This window comes from Motacilla alba, chromosome 4 (assembly GCF_015832195.1).
Source record: "Motacilla alba alba isolate MOTALB_02 chromosome 4, Motacilla_alba_V1.0_pri, whole genome shotgun sequence".
Lineage (NCBI taxonomy): Eukaryota > Metazoa > Chordata > Aves > Passeriformes > Motacillidae > Motacilla > Motacilla alba.
In genome coordinates, this window is record NC_052019.1 from 49,474,097 (window position 1) to 49,494,603 (window position 20,507).

At 36.7% G+C, this 20,507-nt stretch overlaps 1 protein-coding gene and 1 long non-coding RNA gene across 11 annotated transcripts in view; one reads left to right on the plus strand and one right to left on the minus strand.

Annotated features, from left to right (window-relative positions):
* LOC119700424 lies at window positions 1–20,504 on the plus strand. 4 transcript variants are annotated; one of them, XR_005256759.1, is made up of 4 exons: window positions 1–1,703; window positions 3,467–3,564; window positions 3,659–3,854; window positions 9,741–20,504. It is a non-coding gene; the product is annotated as an uncharacterized LOC119700424 (long non-coding RNA). The 4 variants fall into 4 exon arrangements; XR_005256761.1 differs by having other exon boundaries at window positions 1–1,510; window positions 1,632–1,703; window positions 3,467–3,854; XR_005256758.1 differs by having other exon boundaries at window positions 3,467–3,854.
* RAP1GDS1 (Rap1 GTPase-GDP dissociation stimulator 1) overlaps window positions 1–20,507 on the minus strand; it is a 90,663-nt gene that overhangs the window by 17,900 nt on the left and 52,256 nt on the right. For 6 of the 7 annotated variants that reach the window (XM_038135551.1, XM_038135549.1, XM_038135547.1 and 3 more), the window contains one exon: window positions 7,815–7,961. The exons of the other annotated variant lie outside the window; for it this stretch is intronic. In XM_038135551.1, coding sequence (XP_037991479.1) covers window positions 7,815–7,961 — 147 coding nt within the window. The remainder of the gene's footprint in view (window positions 1–7,814; window positions 7,962–20,507) is intronic. 7 annotated transcript variants of the gene reach the window in all.

Sequence of the window (20,507 nt, forward strand, 5' to 3'; positions counted from 1 at the left end):
AAGAGAGTACAAAGTGAGTTAGCATTTCTCTTCACAGTACTGTTCTTTTAATCAAAAAAGTACTTTTCACACAAAGCAACTTTAAGCTAAGAAGCATTAAAATGACTGTCTCCTTTACTCTTCAGACTAGGATTTGGTTCAGATTTGAGATATGGACTCATAATTCTTGTCCCTGGCAATGGAATGTACTTCTGGAAATATTCCTTCCTGATCTGTTCATAGAGTATAGTGAATTATGCAGCTACTGACAATTTTGTACTTATCAGGTTCCTAATAAATGTCAGGTTTGATTCTGGGCTCACTGAGACTAGCTGACTGAAATTCACCTGAACTAGGTCAATGAAACAGTGATTTATCTGAGAGCTTTTTCTATATACTCTTTTAAAATTAAAGATCAAAACTGGAAAATTAAAATTAGGATGAATATAAACTGGCACTGAAATAAACATGAAAAGTTTCATAAACACAGGAAGTCACAATGTAGATTATGAAGAGCTTGAGAAAAAAGAAAGTTTAATAAAGACAAAAAATGGAAGGTTTAAGAAAAGTCCTTAGAAGTCATTCTGATAATTTCTTGCATAGGATGAAAGTTTATAGTATTTACAAGTAAGAAAAGTATTGCTCCTAGGTGTCTGCAAATAGAAAGATGCTTTGATGGTTAGGCAGAAACATGATTGGTTTAAAGGATTATTTATAACAGTATTTCCTCTTACACATTTTACCTATAACACAGCAAAGAAGAAAAACATTGTTTCACAGTTGCATAGAATGAAGCAGACATAAACACACCAGATGTTGTTTAGTAATTTTCCTAAGCATCTTTTTTTCCTATGTTTCTAAAGCACTTCAACTATGTTTAAATTTTACAGACTCAAAAGACAAGGATCCAAAGCCCAGTGATGTCAAGAGAATTGTATTACTTAATTTAGTTTTTCGTCAAGCCCTACTGGTGAATTCTGGGATGGTTTTTTTTTGTTGTTGTTGTTGTTTGTTTTTTAATTTGTTTGGTTGTTGGGGTTTTTTTAGTGAGGTTTTCCTGTTAAGGAATTAATTCTAGGCAACTGAAATCAGTTGGAGTTCTTATATCTGTGGCATCAGAGCCATACAAAATTGCAGATTTTTACAGGGAGATAAAAACATATGACATCTGAAGTTTAGCAAATTTAGAATCATCTCATGTTCTCAAAAAACTCCTTGACATTTTCATATAATGAAAATTATGAAAGATTCCAGAATGTTTAGCTCATTTGCATTCAGTATAAAATATTTTGATAATAATTATGAATTTGGTATACCAAGTAAGTAAATGGCATGGTTATTATAGGTTATTGGGGATGAGCAGGAATCCTTATGGCTTGACATCTTTAATAGAACTGCATTACTTACCAGTAACTGAATTTCCTTTTTTTGGGGGGAGGCATTACCTCTTCCACAGATTCATGGTCTTTAGTGAAATTTATGAGAACACCATGTCAGACACCAAAGAGCTGCTGAAGTTGTCAAATTTCAGGTAAGTACAAATTGTACTAGCGCATGCATTGAATGCCATTTTACCTCTGGCAGATGTGTGAGTCACTACTATACCCTCCTACTTCATTCCAAACTGACTGGAAAAATCTGTCTTTCAATAGGAAACCTGGGGAGAGAGGGAGATGGAATGGTTCTACAGAGAAAACTGTTGTGTAGGAGAACTCAAGTTACTGGTAAATAATCTGTTTTTGTCCTTGGTTTGTGATTGTCCCCTGTAAACACTTAAAAATTCTGAAGGAAAACTGGTTGTCGTGGAGAGTGGGAGAACAAAGACACAAACCACAAATGCCATAGAAAATTATTTGGAGAGAAATTGTTTTGTTACTAGACTATACCTTTAGTCACTGTAAAAATCTCTTTATCCAATGGTAATGGATAAAGAGACAATCTCCATGGACTTCATTCCAACATCAGAAGAATAAACTCTCCATTTTGAGCAGGTTTTTAGTTCTGCTGTCTCTTTCTTAATAAAAAATATATAAAAAGCATGGAGGGAAACCACATAATCTTTGAAAGGAAGTAAGAATCTTAAGAGTCAGAAAGATATATCATTGTTCAAGAGAGCACGGAGTGCACTGACTAAAGGACCTCTAGAATTTCCAAACTAAAAAATTGAAAAAAAAACATATTCCAAGAAAGAACAATTATATTGGATCAAAAGTCAGGTATTATACCAGACTCCATACCAGTCTGATTTTCCCAGAGTAGAAGGATGCCATCTGAGTACAGGAAATATCTACAGTGATAAGAATGGCATTACAAGAATTGACAATAAGTTAAACATTGCCTTAACAGTAGTAAGTGTTAATTTAAAACTTATAAATTTTCTCCTTTGACAAAGACAGGGCAGCCCTGTGAGTCACAAAGCTGCACAGGAAGCAAGACCTTTGAAAATAAAAGGCTGCCAGCAGTTATTTGCAATGTTTATACTTAAGCCTGGGCCTAAGTATACAAATTCTGGACCTGACATTTACATCTGTCATTATCACCAACAGCAGGCTCTTTCTCTAGCAAAGTCTGTTAAGCATTTTAAGAGAAAAAATATCAGGCATCTCACTGGTACGGAGACCTACAGCAGTTTTCAGTTCAGATAAATTAAAAATATCTAAGTGGTTCAGTCTCAGCTGGAGGAACTGCCAGCAGTTCTCTCAGACTGGGTAACTTGGACTAACTGTGTATCTCGGCCTTTCACTGCAGGAAGTGTAAATGCCCTACTAGAGCAGGAGACCATTTTGGGGAAACATGCATCCTTCCTACAGTCAGTTGCCTGACACAGGACTAAAGTGAGCTGTGATGCCAGGCAATGTTGTGTTTCAGGATGAAACAGCACTTCTGTCCACTTCCTAAGCAGAACTTTAGGCACAGAGAACAGGAAGCATGAAAAACTGAAAGCCTCCCCTGGATTTGTGACTTAAATCCACAATTCACACTGCTATCGCGTGTGGCACTATGTCTGTGTGTTCTTTTGGGGTGAAAAGCACTGACAGTGATGCTGTACAGATGCATATACAGGTAGATAAAAGGCAATCAATACATGCGCCAGCACAAAGAATTACCTACCTAAAACTTGAATTTCAATGCCTCCATGTCCTTCGGTGACACACATGGAAACTCCAAAGAGTAAGATCTGAGGAGAATATCCCAAATTGAGAACTTTACTGGGGGCATTTTAGTTAAAAATGCTGATTTAGGCTAATTCATGATTTTGAAAAGAATTTCAGAAAATAACTCATCATTTGTGTCCCATCAATAACTGTGATTATAATACTTAAGGAAAAATAGTTTTGTACAAATTGATGGCATAATTTTATACCCTAGAGAAACCTGCTTGCAATCCCTGCAGCTATGTTAAATCATGACAGAACATAAAAGTGATTGTATTGATTATCTCACTGTGGTAAGGAACATACTTTTTATCTGCTTTTGCATACTCTAGGTTACTTTGCAATTCGGTATATTTAGGTCTTGAGCATGCCACGCATCTCTAGCTGTGATGTAAATGAAACAAAATGACAAGCATGAAAATTAGCAAAGGTAAGTCTTAGGAGGAAGCATTACTGAAATATTGCTGTCAGACCATAATAATGGTGCCATAAATCTCCCTTTCATTTCTTGTGTATTTACATAGCTTCTGCAGATGGTCAGCAGTGCACATCAGACCCCAACATTCATTCCAGTTGCTAAGAGTTTGGTGAGAATAAGAAAGGCTCAGCAGTTGTATGATTTAACATCAGGATGTCACATTTTATGAAGGTGCTGAAGGAAAGACAATCTCGACAGACTGAAGTTTGCTATGAAATGAAATGAGGCAGCAATCTCTAAAGGTAATTATTTTTATCTACATATATATGCTCAAATATATAAATGTATGTATATTTTCACACATGCACGTATCCAGTTGACTCCTGATCTCCAATTTGACTATCTAATAAGCCAATTGGCCTAGTTCTTCCATAATTTCTGCATTTCTTTAAAAAGCCTTCCTGGTTTGTTTTAGAGATCTTGAGAGGCAATTTGTTACCTTATGGACTGATCCCATTTACTTGAAAATAGTTTTGCCTCACAGGATTATGGGATCTGCAGAATAACCATTCATATTTCTAACTCTTTTACGTGAGTGTTTGCATATAACTGTTAGTTTTATTAGATTAGTTATTAGTTTTCCCCTCTTTTCCGAACCTGCTTTGCTTCTTGTTCTCAAGCAGATTAATGGCTACACAGAAGCTAATAACTGAAAGCAGGGATGAGCTATTCGTGTCTGATTGAATTTGGGTAATAAAATACAATTATGACAAGAGGGTCAAGATAACCTGGGCTGAAGGCAAAGGGATGTTTTCCATAAGAAAAAAAACCCCTCTAATTTCTAGCAGTGCAATTAAATATCAACACTTTTTTTTAAGCTTAAAAGAACTGCAGGAAATGCCAAAGTTTGAGTTTGTTGTCTTAACAATTGTATTTACTATTGAAATTATAAGATAACAAGGAAGCAAAGAAAGAATTGAGAGACAGTAAGCAAAAATAATTCCTGGACACAAGCAGATGACACAAGAACCTTGTAAAAGAATCCTATTTTTAAAGTTTAGACAACACTGTTATGACTGGAGTCACAATTGCAAGCTGAACGTCCAGAATCAGGATAAGATACAAGAACGCTCCATTAATTTGCTCTGTTCAGGAAAAGGAAGTCTTACTTGCAGCTGCTCCTTAGTTGCCTTTTTTGTAAAACTCATGTGTGATAAATCCCTTAAAGTACTCAAGACTGAGTCTCTCATGTTTAAAAAAATAAGGCAGTTGATAGTTACTAATAATAAAGTAGTAGCTATTGGAAAAAGAGGGCAATTAGCTAACTGGCAATGACAAACTGTTTGGAATCAACTGAGACAATTTATATACTCTTTTGCTCATAAAATGCTGATGATTAGAAAATATTAGGGTGTTCACAGATAATTAGATGCAACTAAGAACCAACTGTGCTGTAATGGTCCTTATCTGGATAGCTAGTACAAATTAAAGAGTGCAAGTCATTAAGAGCCGTTAAAGAAATCTTCCAAGTCCCCACCTGTAACTTTTTAACACAGCATGCCAAGCTAGAAAAGATTATAGGAACATGAAAAGAGAATGTAGAAGTGCAATTTCAAAGACTGAAACACTTCCTCCTTACCTAATATTTTTTCTTTTATTTTTGTCCAATTGGTTTCCATTACTATGGACAAAGAAATCTGTGACTCTAGGCTGCAATCTCTTACTGCTCATCCTTCAGCAAAACCAATGCAGTGTTTTATCTTCTTTTTAAGTAGCTGGGATCAAACCTTTGCAAGTATATCTCAAGACTGGTATTCACTAAGTTGTGAGCACAATTACCTGTCAGGGCAATCTCAGTTTTGATGTTTAACAAGTCAGCAAAGAACTGCATTTAGTCAGAATATTATTCACCTGCTGCTGCAATGCATGGAAGTGTGTGATTGACTCAGGCTCCTAGATGACATTGACTGCTGTCCTGAAAATTCACGATGGCCCACAGGTGGTATTTTTAGACTAGCTCACAATTATGGTCCAATTGTACTCGTGACTCTTAAAAATGGCAAGACAGGTCAATGCTACAGGTATGGTCACTAAATTTTCTTCTAAAAATTTAGTCCTCTAAATCATTATTTTTTTTTTAGTATTGATTTGTCATATTATTTGGGGTTTAATTTAATGGTTGTCTCAGTCAGTGAGCAAATTCACAATTTGTGAGAGTAAGAAAGGCTCAGCAGTTGTATGATTTAACATCAGGATGTCATATTTTATGAAGATGCTGAAGGATACAAATCTAGAGGACACAAATTTTACACAGTCTACCCATGAATGCTGGGCCAAACATGAGCTGGGTTCCTACAAAAGGGACCCTTCCTCATGGAGATAATCAAGTGCTTGGGGTAAGGTGGAGGTTTGGTAAACTCCCAGCACTCCTCCCTGATGTGATGGTAGAACATGGGGCTGGTGAGCACCCTGATCCAAGAGCTGGGAATACTCCTACATTTCTCACATCTGACACTGCTTCAGTGGCTCCTGTGAATAGTGTGAGATGAAAGATGTCCTTTAGCAGAGAGGACAGCAGTGAATCCTCCTGGCTGTCACTGAACCACACAACTGCTTTATTGATTGCATCAGAATAAGCTCTCTTACTGGATGGAATGAGTCATTTATTCAGTGTTCCTAACAGTTAAGCTGTTCAGAAGCTGCTTGTTTGGGAGATTTATCTCATAATTAGTTTTCCAAGAGAAGATCTGCTGGGAGCTTGGTCACTGAAGCAAAACTGATAACAGTATCTCTACACATTGCTTTTGGATTCATCTGTCTTGAGCTATCAAGTCTACTTTATACTCATTAGTCTTAATTAATACAGAGCATTATGGTAGCTTAGAGGCGAGAATATCTATTTGCTCCAAATATTGTAACAAAGAAAGTTAACACAATGAAATATAATAAATGTGATACTCATGCAAAGTGGTCAAGCAAGTGGTCAAGTTTCCAGTTCCTGGAAACTATATGAAATGAAGGAACTAGAAAGTTGCTATTTAGAGAAGATGGAAGAAGTACTGTAAACAAGAATTCTTAGATAATACAAAGAAAAGAGGAGGAAAAAACCCAATATAAGAACAAGTGAAAGAGATGAGACACATACAACAGTTATATTTGGAGCTGGATGAGTAACACAAAGACCTGAGATCTCCAGAGAGATGGCACAGAAAACACACATAGAAACTATGCTAGAAGAGAGGATAAAGCAGATTAAAAATGTATACAATAAAGCCTATGGATCATCCTGAAAAGTAGAAAAGTTTTAGGGACATAGGATTGGAAAGTGAGTTACGGCAAGTGCAAGGAAATGGTGAATTAACTAATAAAGAAGATATTTCTTCCTAAGATGAAACACTGCAAATTCAGGAAATGGGCAGGATTGAAAACAGTATAATTACTGACTGTATTTGTAATCTGTGCCATTGCAAGTCAGGAGAACAGTTTCTCTGTAGCCTTCCTAATAAATTCCTATTTTCTTCACATTTTGAAAACTTGAAAATGTGTGAATGCTGTAAATATATTTTGACACATTAAAACACTTGCGTGCAGAAGCAAGCTAGGTACTAGTTTGTACAACTAAAGTAGAATGCTATTGTGTTACTCTCAGTGGTCAAGGGTTTCTCATTTAATATACTCTCATGTTTTTGTCCCAGTCCCTAAACATCTCCAATTAATGGGATAATGAACATAAACTTATAATTTGTAGACACAGAACAGTGGTGAACATACATATAAATCATTCCCCAGTTATCTTAGAATAATGTAACATATGGTTTTATATACATTTCACAAGGAGAAAAATTATTAACTGTTTGGCATATATATCCTTAAATAATTAACAACACTGCACGTCTGCAACAAATTAGTCTTATGATGTTGATACTATTTGAGAAAGGACTTAATGCAGCCTTCTAATTAGCTTCTGTGTGATACATCTTCATGCTTTGCTTTTAGACAAAGAAGTAAATTCCAGACGCTGATCTTAAAACTTCACCCAATTTATGTTATATGGAATTGTGTCAGGAATATATCTAGTATTTTTGGGAACATAATTTTACTGAAACAGAAAATTGTATATGTGAATTAGGTCCCTGATCTCTTCAGAATAACTTAGTGTTAAGCATCCACAATGTAAACCTACAGATGATTTTAACTTTTTATCTTTTTTTATTGGGGTTGTTCTCCTGGTAGACAAAAAGCAAATTTTCGGTGTTGTTTACCATTCTCATTGCTATAGTTCATCAGCATGCCACAAAAGACAGTCAAGAGCTTCTCACTGGCTGGATCTGTTTTACTGCACAGTGACCTTAAATGGTCTACTACAATATGTGCACCACCTGCATGGTCAACTGCGTTCCTGCCCTCATCTGTAAAACAAAGAGTTACATTAAAAAAAAAATAAAACCAAACCCCACCGTCGAATCCCGAACGTAACAGTAATCATACAAAATGAAGCTTTTAAACAGAGTGAAGTCATTCCTCCAGTGTTGTCAAATTCATCTAGAGAGATGCCTGACGGCCAATTTTTAGCGCAACAGAGCCAGGAAAGTTAAAACACCTACAACAAAAAGGATTAGCCACCTGGCACTAATACCTTTGTAAAGAAGTTCAGTGTTTGAGGCAGAGCTGCTGGAGCTGGTAAATAATAGTCTGGAAGATGCACTGAGTTTTTGCCAGAGGGAGGTTCTGAGCACTTGACACAGCTTAGTCCATATTTAGGTAAATTACTCTTGCTGTTACACAGATCAAGAAATTGAAATACAGAAAATAAATTCCTTGGCTTACTTAAAGACAAAAAGGGGAATAAAATGGACAAAGCAGACAGAGGTGCTAGTTCCCAGTGGCAACTGTTCATGCACTCAGTCTGTCACATAGCATGTTCTCTGCACTTCAATAGCTGAAATTTAATACCACTATCAGATTCTTTTTGTATGGCTAAAAGAAAAATTTACTCTGCATCTATAAAAGACTACAATGTTCTGAAGGGTTGTATATAACACATCACAATCTTTGTATGGAACTCTTCCTATATAACAAATCAGATTTGACACAACAGTGTAGGAATAAAGGAAAAATAGGCCTTCCATTACAGTAATCATCAATACTGCTTCCTTCCCCAGCAGTAAGCAATAAGCAATAGACAACAGTCAATAAACTAAATTCCAGGGCTTCCAAAAGGAGAGATTTCCATGTGAGCTACCACTGGAATCAGCTGGAAAATCTGGATGAAAACAAAACCTTGTGGGGGAAGGAGGAGGGACTCTCTAAAGTTTTGCAATATAAGAAAAACAAAACGCCCTCTCCTCAGTTTCTTCATTGCCCCAAAGCAAATATTCTCTTTTCCTTGTTATTCACACTCTACCATCCCTCCTCTCTCTCCCCATCATATGTGCAGGTCAAGCTGCCAAGTTTTCATCATTCTGCAACATATTCAGCATGAAACCCAAGGCTGTACACGTTTATAATATGGTCTTCCACTGTAAAGTGTTCCACAGCTCTGCAAAAAGAAGCTTCTAAATCTTCCAATTCTTGTTAATACTATTCATGAACTTTATATACCCCTTATACTGTATATAAAAAACAGGATTCTAAGTATTGCATATAGGCACTTCAGAAAATTTGCTGAATGAAGCTAAAGGAAGGGTAATTCTTGGCAGGTCTTAAATTATTACCAAAGTAGTAAGAATTTTGCAGAATAAATTCAGTGCCATGGCTGTTTCCACCTTGGACAGGATCAGGATGTCAGAAAACTGAGTTTTGCTGCTGGCACGTCTATTTAATTTTGAAAAAGGAGATATTATAATCTATTAAACAGTTAAATTCAAGGTAGGACGACTCTGTGTCAAGGAATAACTATTAAAAAAAGGACAAATAGAAAAGAAATTTCTCTGATGCTTGATGCAATAACAAACATAGCTCTAATGCTGAAACAAAAATAAGTCCTACATCAAAATACAGTGAACCAATATAGTCAGGTGTTTAGACTCAGTGCTTACATGTACCAAATCAGCAGAGAATCAAAAGTAATTTGGGTTGGAATATTCAAGCATTCTGCTTTATTTATCCTCTTCTGGTATTTTTTACTAGAAAATTTATGTAAATACATGATTTTGTATTTAACTCATCTGTTCTGTGAATCAAAACAGATATGCAAAATGAAACTGAATCACTGATTCTGGATCAGATGGACCGAATCGGGTCTTCAAATTACAATCATGCAACTTAAATCAACAAACAAAGATGATAAATTCAGGTAAGAATCACATGTCAAGCTCAACTCGGTGTCTTGCTGTTGATGAACTACATGTAAAATATGTAAGCAAAGTATAAGAGAAAGGCAGAGTTTGGTGAGTGTGTGGAAACAAGTGTTAAAACAGACACAAAAAAAAAAAAAGTTACAAGCCAAGTTCCTTACCTGGACAGAATTTGGCAGAACTCTACTGAAAAATCTGTGTGATAATATTTTACAAAAAAATTAAGTCATGTATCCTTTAAATTCAAATATCACTGGTTTGTTAAAAACTGCTGCACAGTCTCTCACTTGAAACACATGACAAAACTTTTATCCATACAATGTTTTTGTTAAGTAAACAGATCACCAGCTTCTGCTGTACAGACAGCAAAAGTAAAGCAGGAAGATTCAGAAATAAATCTCACTCCAAGAAATGTCTGGCCTTATGGTATACTCAAAAAGTTAGGTATAAATGAACCTCAGAAGATGGCAGGCTGTAAGAGCCAGCCTTTGACAGGACTACATATGCTGGCAGACTTGTAAAGGAGACGCCATAACCGAGCTTGTTGCTCTCCCTCTTTCCCATGCTGGAGCTCACCCTGCATGGCTGCTTCTCTGCCTCAGGCAGCTGAGTGAAGAACAGACCTGGGTGAGCGCTATAATTAGGATCTCCTGGTGCTGCCTTCTTTGCCCAAGAGGATTAACTCAGCTCATTAGTGCAGGGCCACAAAGAATCCTGTGCCAGATGTTGGAGGAAAACCCTGAAGGTTCTGCCTACCCACTGCCAGCACTGCTGTGACACTCCACTGCATCCCCAAGCAGAAAGTGTAGTCCTGACTCAGAATGCTTCGTGTGCGTTTCACCAACGCGCTTCTCACTCGTCCTTTGTCGCTAAGGAACAGATTTTGCACACAAGAATACTCATCAAACTCCAAATCATTTACAGTCAAAACAAGCCCACAGCATGTTGCTGCATCTTGTTCTCAATCCAACTATTACCTTGCAGTTCAGCAGCTCTATGAACTCCCACACTTAACGTGCTTCCAAGCCTCCCAGAAGCTGTGTTGAATTTTTTTCCTGACCTTTTTAAATAAGCATTTGCTATTCCTAAGAGAACAGTGATTGAACAGTTTAATGACAGCATTCACATTTCTGCTTAAAAATGCTTCTCTGCAGCTCACAAAGGGCAAAGCTGCTATATAGCTTTTTTTAAGTACATGTAATACAGTCAAAAGATGCCTAAGAAACCAGACAGAATCTTCTCCTTGTAAAATATACAGCAAGATTTATTACGGAATGAGTTATTACTTCACAATATTCTCTAGCCCAATTCAACACAACTGTCTCTAAGAATTAGAACAGTCCCTTTTTCTATCCTGAGTTGCTCAAAGGGGTTTTATGCAAAAAAAAGGTTTTAAGTGGATTATCAAATTACTGTAACGGTTGACATTCTCTCTATGAACAGTCTTGTCAAATCTGTCTGTTGCTCAACCATGCCTAAAGTCAACAACCAAACTTTTTTTCATGTACAGGATTGTTAAGTCTTTACAGTGCAGCACTTAGAGTGGTTTCAGTTTGCTTTTCCCAAGCTGTTTGCATCACTTTCCCTTGAGTTTTTTTCCCTGATTCGCCAAGCCCTAAAACAAATCATTAAGTCACAAAATGTTAACAAGAAAAAGAATCTAAGTCAGGAAAAAAGGCTGTGCCATAATAGAAAGGGATATCAGAAAATATTTAGGCTTAAAAAATACACCCATTTCTCAGATGATCAGCTAGAAAATAATTTGATGGCATTTCTTAAAAATAAGCTTTTGAACTTTAAGTATCAGATTTATACTTTGAAATGTTCTAGTTTTGTCTTGCAACTGGATACCTGAATTATCCTTTCTCCAATTCATGTTCTACACATGTTTGTTGGTTTAAATAGTTGCATTGGTATAAATGGTGCAAGTCAGGCAGGGAAAGGATCATCTGCATGATCAAGGTCCCTGATTTGCATAAACCAAATTGCCAAGACAGCAAATGTGGATGACACAGGAAACATATCAAATTTATTTTAAAATTGTTTTTACTTGTGTAATGATCAAATAATTTAAGTGACATAATGCCATTTTACTTTAATTACTTCATCGTTATTGCTTTTGGCTACAATACTGCATTTTTTGAACAAAATATTACTTTGACTGGACAGTGCTTTACAGATAACTCTTTCTTGCTTTTCTTAATTAAAAAAAGACAAACTAATCTGCAGTAGCCCAAGTTGGGGGGTGGGAGGGACCATTCTTTCTACGTGTTCTATTTCTATTTTCCCCTGTTTTCTAATTAGGTCCTCTCTGCATGACTTTTGTGGTGAGGCACTCATTTGCTCCTGCTGCTTAGTCTTTCACCTGAAACCACAATGGTCTGTGATAGCAAACTGGCTGCTGCAAGGAAATTATGATGTGACAGAGTAATACGAACATGTGTAAGGAAAAAACTGCAGGGGTAGAACTCCAAAGGAAAAAAATCCTGGTCACATGTGAAAAAAAAAAAAGAAAGAAAACATTCAAAAAGCAATGGCAAACCCTGAGCTAGTGTAAAGGACATTATCTATGTAGACACTAGAAAAATACTGCCACTTATATAAACTGGTACTTTAGATTTTCTGAACACTGTCTGAACACTGTAAGATTAAAACTTTCCATGCAATGCTGTCATTCAGTTTTAACACTTGACTCTACTTTTTATCCTCAGTCTGGTTTGTGTATGCTTTTTGGTAACTGCCCGTCGGGTCTCTGACTGCATGACTACAGACCATAACCCTGTCACACAGCACACAGTAGCAGTTCAGAAATTTTATTTTTCAAGGAAAGTAAGCTTCATGTGATTATACTGCACTACCATTGCTTGCTGCTTTTTCCATGTCTTCTGTGCAATTGTCTAAAAGGGACATTACATAGCAATACTGTATTTTGAGATTCGTGTTTTAATAATTTGAAAGATATTTTTTGGGATTGCTCTGTATTGTAATGAAACTTTCCTTTATGACTTCCTTTAGGAATTAAAATGCTGATTACCAGAAGTACAGTTTTGTTTTATTTGCTTACTGGTTAAAATTAATCAACGTAATCTTAAAAGTTTTGCTTTATAAAGAAAAACACAATCTTGAATTAATTATGCTTGCTTCAGATAACAGAATCGTCCTGTAGTCAGTTCATCTTAAAATGCTGGCAGGTATCCTTAGCCCTAGGGGTAAGCAATGAGGGTACTGTTGGTAAGTTATTCTTTTGGAATAATTGCTAAAATAATAAACATGTAAACAGTAAACTAGGAGAACATTCTCTTTTAACACAGCCACTTCAAGGACTGAAAACAGGCAGAGTTGTTATTTTTGGATAAAACTGTTGCCAGCATTTTTTTTGGCTGATGACAACTGATGCAGCAGTGTATTGGCCCTCTTATGCAACTAGTTTGTACTAACAAACAAATACAATTTTTAAATGTATCCAAACAGAGATCTAGGGATATTTTTGGTAGACTCTTCATAATATGTTCAATGTGTGGACCACAGGATATCAATGCTATCAAGCCCTAATCTCTTTCACGATTTCTTTTGTCTACAGAGTCAGGAGCTTGGCAGAACATTTGAAGGGAAAGGAAAGTGTGCAGGTATTGAAATCTCCCTAACACTATGCTGATGTACCAGTCAAATACAAGCTGGATTCAAGACCAGAATTTAATTTCAATAATATTTGCTTATTAGTCATATTCCTCTTATGTCATATTAATACAAGAAAAATAATGTGTTTCTGATTCAGACAAAAGAACAGTGATGAATGTACGGCTCAAGACTTCAATACTTCCAGTCAAAAGCTACTACTGGATCTGATATTCTAATATAGCAGCAGAAATGTTTTTACCAGCAACAAGACATACAACAATACTAGACTCAGTATTGGCAAGTAATTTGTTCTGGGTTCCAAGAATACTTCAGTGTGTAATTAAAATGTAGTAATTACTGCTACTGAATTGTTTTAAATTAAAGAAGCCAACTTAGAGAAGAGAATGTTCTATGTAGATATACTAAAGTCAGGTAAAGGTCCTCAAAGCTAAATGTAACTTTGCCTTCCTTTTCATATACAATATGCTTATAGCAGACTCTTCAGTTGATTTTATAACCCTATGAAACTCCTTCGTAATTCCATTGCAGTCAAACAAATTACTCTAGGTTTATGAGAGTGTAAGTCAGAGCTGAAGCCAGCTTAGTATTTCATACAGCACAAAATAAATCATGGAACCCAATTACACGGTAAAACAGCAGGCAGTTTTTCTACACTGGAAAACAGGCATTTATAGAATCTCTTGATATTAACAGAATAGACCCGCACACCACAATTAATTTAGAATTCCTACTCCCAGGCCTGCAGTGCAATGTTATCTCTCAGCTTCAAACTCTCCAAGAGGAAGGGTGTGAAGTGAGCATGGCATGGTCACAGTCTGGTGCAGAAGAGGGGTGTGCCACTGGCTGCTACTGAAAGGAGCCCAAATGAGCTGTGCGTCTCCACCAAAGCTGCCAGAGGAGCAGTCCCAGAAAGTGTGAAACCCATGGGTATCTGGAATGGGTTGGGAAAAGCCCAAGAAGGAAAAAGTAAAACAAAATCAAAAGAATCCACCATAAAACATATTTGTGGATTCTACCAGGGTACTTTTCTTTCGCTGCTAGAAAAGAAAGACAATTATTTGAAGAATTGAAAAAGCAATAAGTGGACCTGGGATCTACAAACAGCTGAGGCGAGTCCTGGGTTTGGGGTCAGTGCTATTTGTCCAAAGTCATGAAGCCTAGGAGGAGCCTAGCCTGAGGGCTCATGGGTTTTGCATCACCTCTCAAATGTCTTTTTACTAATGATCTAGAAAGATTTCCTCATTATTCTGATAACATTTAGGCCAGCTGTAAAATAAGAAGTTAGAATAATATAGTTTAAGAGCTTTCTAAGAACATTCATGATTAATTGCTAGTAAGAACTCAGTATTACTGAGGAAGTATATGTTGGCATACGTACACTCTAGTTTCTAGCTGATGCAATACTTGTCTGCAGAGCCTTGGAGAAAAACCTGCACCATCAAGGATCTCTAAAGTAAAAATGCTATGGTTTTCTAAGACTGTGGCCTGCCCCAGGGAGGACAGATCTAAAGGTAAAGCACTACTACTGCACAGTCAAAACCTTAAATTTGAATTCTCTGCATGCAAAACGCTCAGTTTTCAAGCAACAATTTAAGGACTCTGGTCTTGATTTCTTGGTATTTCTTGGGAAACAGTTTAGTAGGTGGCATATGCATTTGGTAGGATCGAGTACAATGATAAGTGAAAAATCGTGCTAAGATGCTGCCTAGCTGCATGAATCAGGGTGACCTTCATAAAAATGATTAGCCAGAAGTGTACCATTATCTACATCAGTTGTGTTCTAGGATTCTGCTGGTTTTCCATATGGTGATGAAAAAGGTTATGCCATTTTTTGAAGAAAACAGAATTTGACTTCTTTCCAGTACGTTTTATTTTAAAGTGTCTGATTTTTCCCTGTAGATCTGAAATTAATTGTTTCTCCTGAGAGAATATAACTGTACAATTGAGCTATTTCTTATTTTTGTACTTAGCCTTTCATAGCAGATCCCCGCAAGAGATCTGTACATTCTTATAAGATAGGCAGCTGAGGTTATGGAATTTATAGCATGTATAAGATCTTTCAACAAGAAGTGATAACATGTTCATGTTCTGGAGTTGAGGCTGAGATGAAAAGGGATCTGGTTTTATGTGAAAGGCCACACAGCTGAAATTCAGCTAGGAGGCTTGCCATCAATACAAGTAAGACTGCATAGATAACAAAGAAATATACAGCTTGGGAAATGAGAAAAGGACCCAATAAATCTCCTGCTGAGAAAGGTAGATAAGCAGCTGTCAGAGGAGATATAGAATGAGCTGGCATTTTTAGCTTCTTTCCAGCTCTAGAAGATGCTTACATACCAAGTATGGTTGCTAAGAACATGTATCCAGGCTGGTGGTTTCATGAAGAAACAAGGCTGTGGTACAAAAAGAAGTAAGTTCTGGATTACACAAGGTCTCTAAACACTGCCATTAATATGTATATTATGGAAGGGCAGAATGGGAAATTTTTCATTTCCACTACAAGATATATGGAGAGCTTAATTCCCTTTGCTAGCTTTCAGAATACGTGAATGCTCTAAACAGCAAGATGGAAATATTTTCTAATGGGTAAGAGCCTAATCTAATCGCACCTGAAGTAAATCATAATGCCTCCCTCTAGTTTGTATGGCTTCTGAATCAGGCTCTAAATATCCCAGCCTTTCACTTCCTCTTAGATTATCACTTTTATAGCATAAGAATGGCAGCCTCTATCATGTGCACAGTGCTATATAAAAACACAGGAAAGTAGTTTGTCAATCACTTCAGAACAGAAGTATTTACCTTTGCAAAGATCACTAAGATTAAGATAGCATGTGCATTACAAACTTCATGATAAAAAAAATTGTGAGGCTATTATTTGCTAAGAAAACACTATTAATTTAATATAGCATCAATGTCCATTAAAATTCTTGATAAAATTTATTTGATTGGCCTGATCTTTCATCTAGAGAAACTGCACTGGTGTGGGGGGTATCAGAGTAGGAGAGAGACCTGGCTACAGACAGGTTTTGTCTTTCTCCCACCTTGTCTTGTTTGTCTTGCAAGAAAGTAGGCCTAAGTTGAAAACTGTAGTCTCAGTTTGCCTGTCCCCCATGCACTTGATCAGCCACATGAGACCAGTCACCAGACTCTTCCCAGCCTACTGTGAAAAAAGCCACCAGAGAGAGCCGAAGGGTGTACTAATCACCAGGGTGTTCATTATGTGATCACAAGGTGCAATTTGGATAATGCTTTGCTTTAACTTAATACCCCAATGGCCAGAGCTGATAGTAGCAAATAATTCTTAGGCTTTATCTACAGCAGAATTAGCCATTCTGCACTGACTTAAGACATTGCTTTTTGCAGCAAGAACCATATTGAACATAACCTTTTCCAAAAAATGGAGATGAGATCTTTACGTTGCATGTGGAGCCAAGGTACAGGGAGAACTTAGAAGAGTTTGGGAGGTATCCCTTATTTGTAACATCTGTACCTCTGTAATATCCCTTAAAGGGCAAACTTCCTAAAGAAACAGCACTGGGAGGAATGACAGGAGGGGATGGACAGACAGACACTAGAAAGGTACCTATAGTTTGACTCACGGATAAAGAGTGGTGAAGCAGCTAAGATAGCTGTTATGCTCTGACGGGACAATTCCTAAGAATTGAGCATTGATTATAAGCAAAACCATGTAACTGGTGGTTAAAAGGAAAGAATGGGCTAGGAGCTTTGCACCTAATAATATAGGTCTGATAAAATTCTGATAAAAAATGAATGAGGCCAAGGATTCTGTTGTCTGGGAATTTGGAAGTACAAGCAGCTATACTTGGCACAGGCTGTAGATACAATATGGGAGAAAGCAGGAGGGAGGAGAGATCATGTCTCCATTTCTTTACTTTGCACTTTCTGCTTTGATGAAAATTTGAGGGCTGAGGTGTATGTGACATTTGCTAGATAAAGTCTGTAGAACAATTACAGGCTGTACAGGAACATGCAGTAATGTATCTGTTCTTAAACTGTAGGGCTGCACTGAACTGCAATTCATTACTGCTGATTTAAAATCTTTTTATCTGCCTCAATTGTTTCTTGCATCTCTGCATATAAGAGGAAGGCTGGGAGACCAGAACTTCATCAGTGCTACCAAACCTTCCTTCTACTCTGCTTTGCAATAATATTTGCCTGTATTCTTGATGTTCAGAGAGTCACATAACACAGATTTCTTCAAAATAAATACTTTAAAAATGATGCTCTCAAGGCTGCTTGGTAAAAGTTTGACCTATTTTTCCTCTTTAACTGTTTATGTAATGCATTTAATTCTCTGTATTTTCTCCCATATTCAAATAGGTATAATTAAGTAGGGTTTTGAGGGCTAACACATGTGAGCACCCAAACAATAACAGGTCTACACCAAACATAATAGACAAGAAAATCTATCAGTAAGTCAACAGGTTTTCCTATCATGCTTTCTATGAGGAAATGAATCTGTTCGGGGAGGTGCAATCTGTTCAGGTGTAATTCGCCTTTAACTCATGGAAGGTATTAAATCTCTTTCAGCATTGGGACTTAGTCATGAATTACCTTTCCATAGTAGCTGTGTTCCAGGAGTAGCCACTCCTGAACTTACAAAATAGTCTTGCCTTCATGCAGCTACTCTGGGATCTGTGAACACTGAGGAATCACTGCCATCTTCCTTTGGAAAAACAATTCAGGCAATCCTTGTCCTCTTCAAGGACAGTTTTAAGGGGCTTTCCCTGCAGAAGCAGCTGTTTGTCCCACAACTTTCATCCCGCACCACACCAACTTCTCTCAGAAATAGAGACCTGATTCACTCACTTTGGCACAAGCTGTCACTAAACAAAGTGATGTATGCCTGCTGGGATGAAATACAGGACAACTGGGCTTTCAATATAAAGAGATATTGCTATGAGCCATCCAATATAGGCTTTATTGCATAGGCAAAGCCTAACATTGATTTAGGACTTGAAGATATTCCTCATTGTTGCATGTTATAGTTATGTGGCCAGTAGAAGTGCAAAATAAAGCTCATGTAATTGCAAAAATTTAGTTACTGATTATTTCAAGTTCTTATACAAATCACTATTACCAGAAGGATAACAGATGCTTTTGTCTCAATTAAAAAAAAAAAGTACTATTGATATGTAACATTTTTAATTAGAACTACCAGTTTCCACATCTTGTCTTTGTTATACTTTATATCTCCTTGTTAGGGAAAACCAATAGTAAAAAACTGAAATATATTAGATTTTCTAGTAATAAGCATAGTGAAAGTATTTGTCCTAAAGAAGAATTTAATACAGAGTGCATAACTATTTAATAATTAAACATTAAGTTAACAGAAAATGTCAGATAGGATGGATGTGATAACTAAGCACTGCAAATAGTCTCTTTCACTCAAATCCAATATGCTAACCTTGATTTTTGTCACATTTTGTTACAGTTTACTCATTAATTTTATTCACATACACGAAGAAGGTAGTGACTGTCCTCCCACAGGAGCACGACAACACATGGCACACAGAACACATCACTGCCTACTGTAGATTTTATCAGTGCTAGCTTTGCTCCACAGAAGGACAACACAAGGTGAGTAATACAGTTTTCTGTACAGGATAAATTCTGCAATGTAAAAGCCAGTAGCAGTCCACAAAACCTCACACTACTAAGCCATTTCTATGTGCCCTTATTGTATTTCATGAAAAAATGTGGGATAAACACGAACAGTTACATATATTTTACTTATATGAAATAAACCAGTGCCCCTGAGAGTGACCTTGATCTCATACATAATCCTGAAACAGAATATAGTAAATAAATGATGTTATAGGAACAGCTTAACAGCTTCTTTGTGAAGTTTCCATTGGGAAGCAGCTGTTCAGTTGATCGGTCACCTTAAAGAAAACCCTAAATGAAAGAATTATACATTAAGATCCTCAAGCAGTAGTTGTCTGTAACTGGAAATGCCAATATATGATTAACTTCCCTGAGGTCAAAGGCAAGGTAATTTAAAACAACATAAAACGTAAATTTTTGAACTCAGATGAAAAAACGTAGCAAGGAAAAAGGTTACAGTCAGTATTCATACAGCAGAACTTTTGGTAAACATAGTATGCAGAAAAATTCTCATCATATAAAATAAGTCACTAACTCACTAAATAATTTTACAATTTCATCTCACTTCCCGTCTGCAGACATCCATAATTCCTTCATGTGCAACACATTCCTGGTGTCTCTGCTTCTGCACTATATTTATTGTGCACTGGCTTTTTTCAAAATTTTGAAGTAAGGGATAATGAGGTTGCATTTTCAAAACACCGCAGCTGCTGGTTTGGTTTTGCAGATGACACACCCATGCATGTAATCAGCACAAGCAGTCACAATTGCATTTCAAAACTCAATTGCTTCTCATTGTAAAAATGTATTGTGCCCATAAAAAGCTAAAAAGCCTCACCAACGTGTCCCCCCCCGCCACCCTTGACTACCAAAAAATACAAATATGTAATCCTAGAGCAACTGATTTGCCACATAGAATTTTGAGAATCAGCAACATAACTCAGGCATCATTTCAGCCACATATGCAGCTCTGCACAGATTTGAGTCTGATTAGAATATGAGTGTTCCATTCTGACTCTGTTCCATTCCAACACATTCTGTCTGAGGAAAAATTAACTGTTCAGTGCCTCTGCATATGTAGCATCTGCTCCTTAAAAACCTAGTTCATTATGTTTGAAAAAAAAAACCCAAAAACTAAACCCAGGATCAGAAAACCTTTCTGATTTTATATCCAATTGTATTACAATATTGAAAACGTGTTTTAATCTTTCTTTTTCACAAAAGCATTATGCAAGTGTGATGCTCAATTTTCTCATCCAATCAGAAGAAACATGGGGTAAATAAAAACCAAGAAAAGAGGAAGATGACCCCGCATCACACAATATACAGAACACCAAAACACTCCCCGCCCTTCCACGAGAGCAAGTACAAAATACAGCAGATTTCAACACT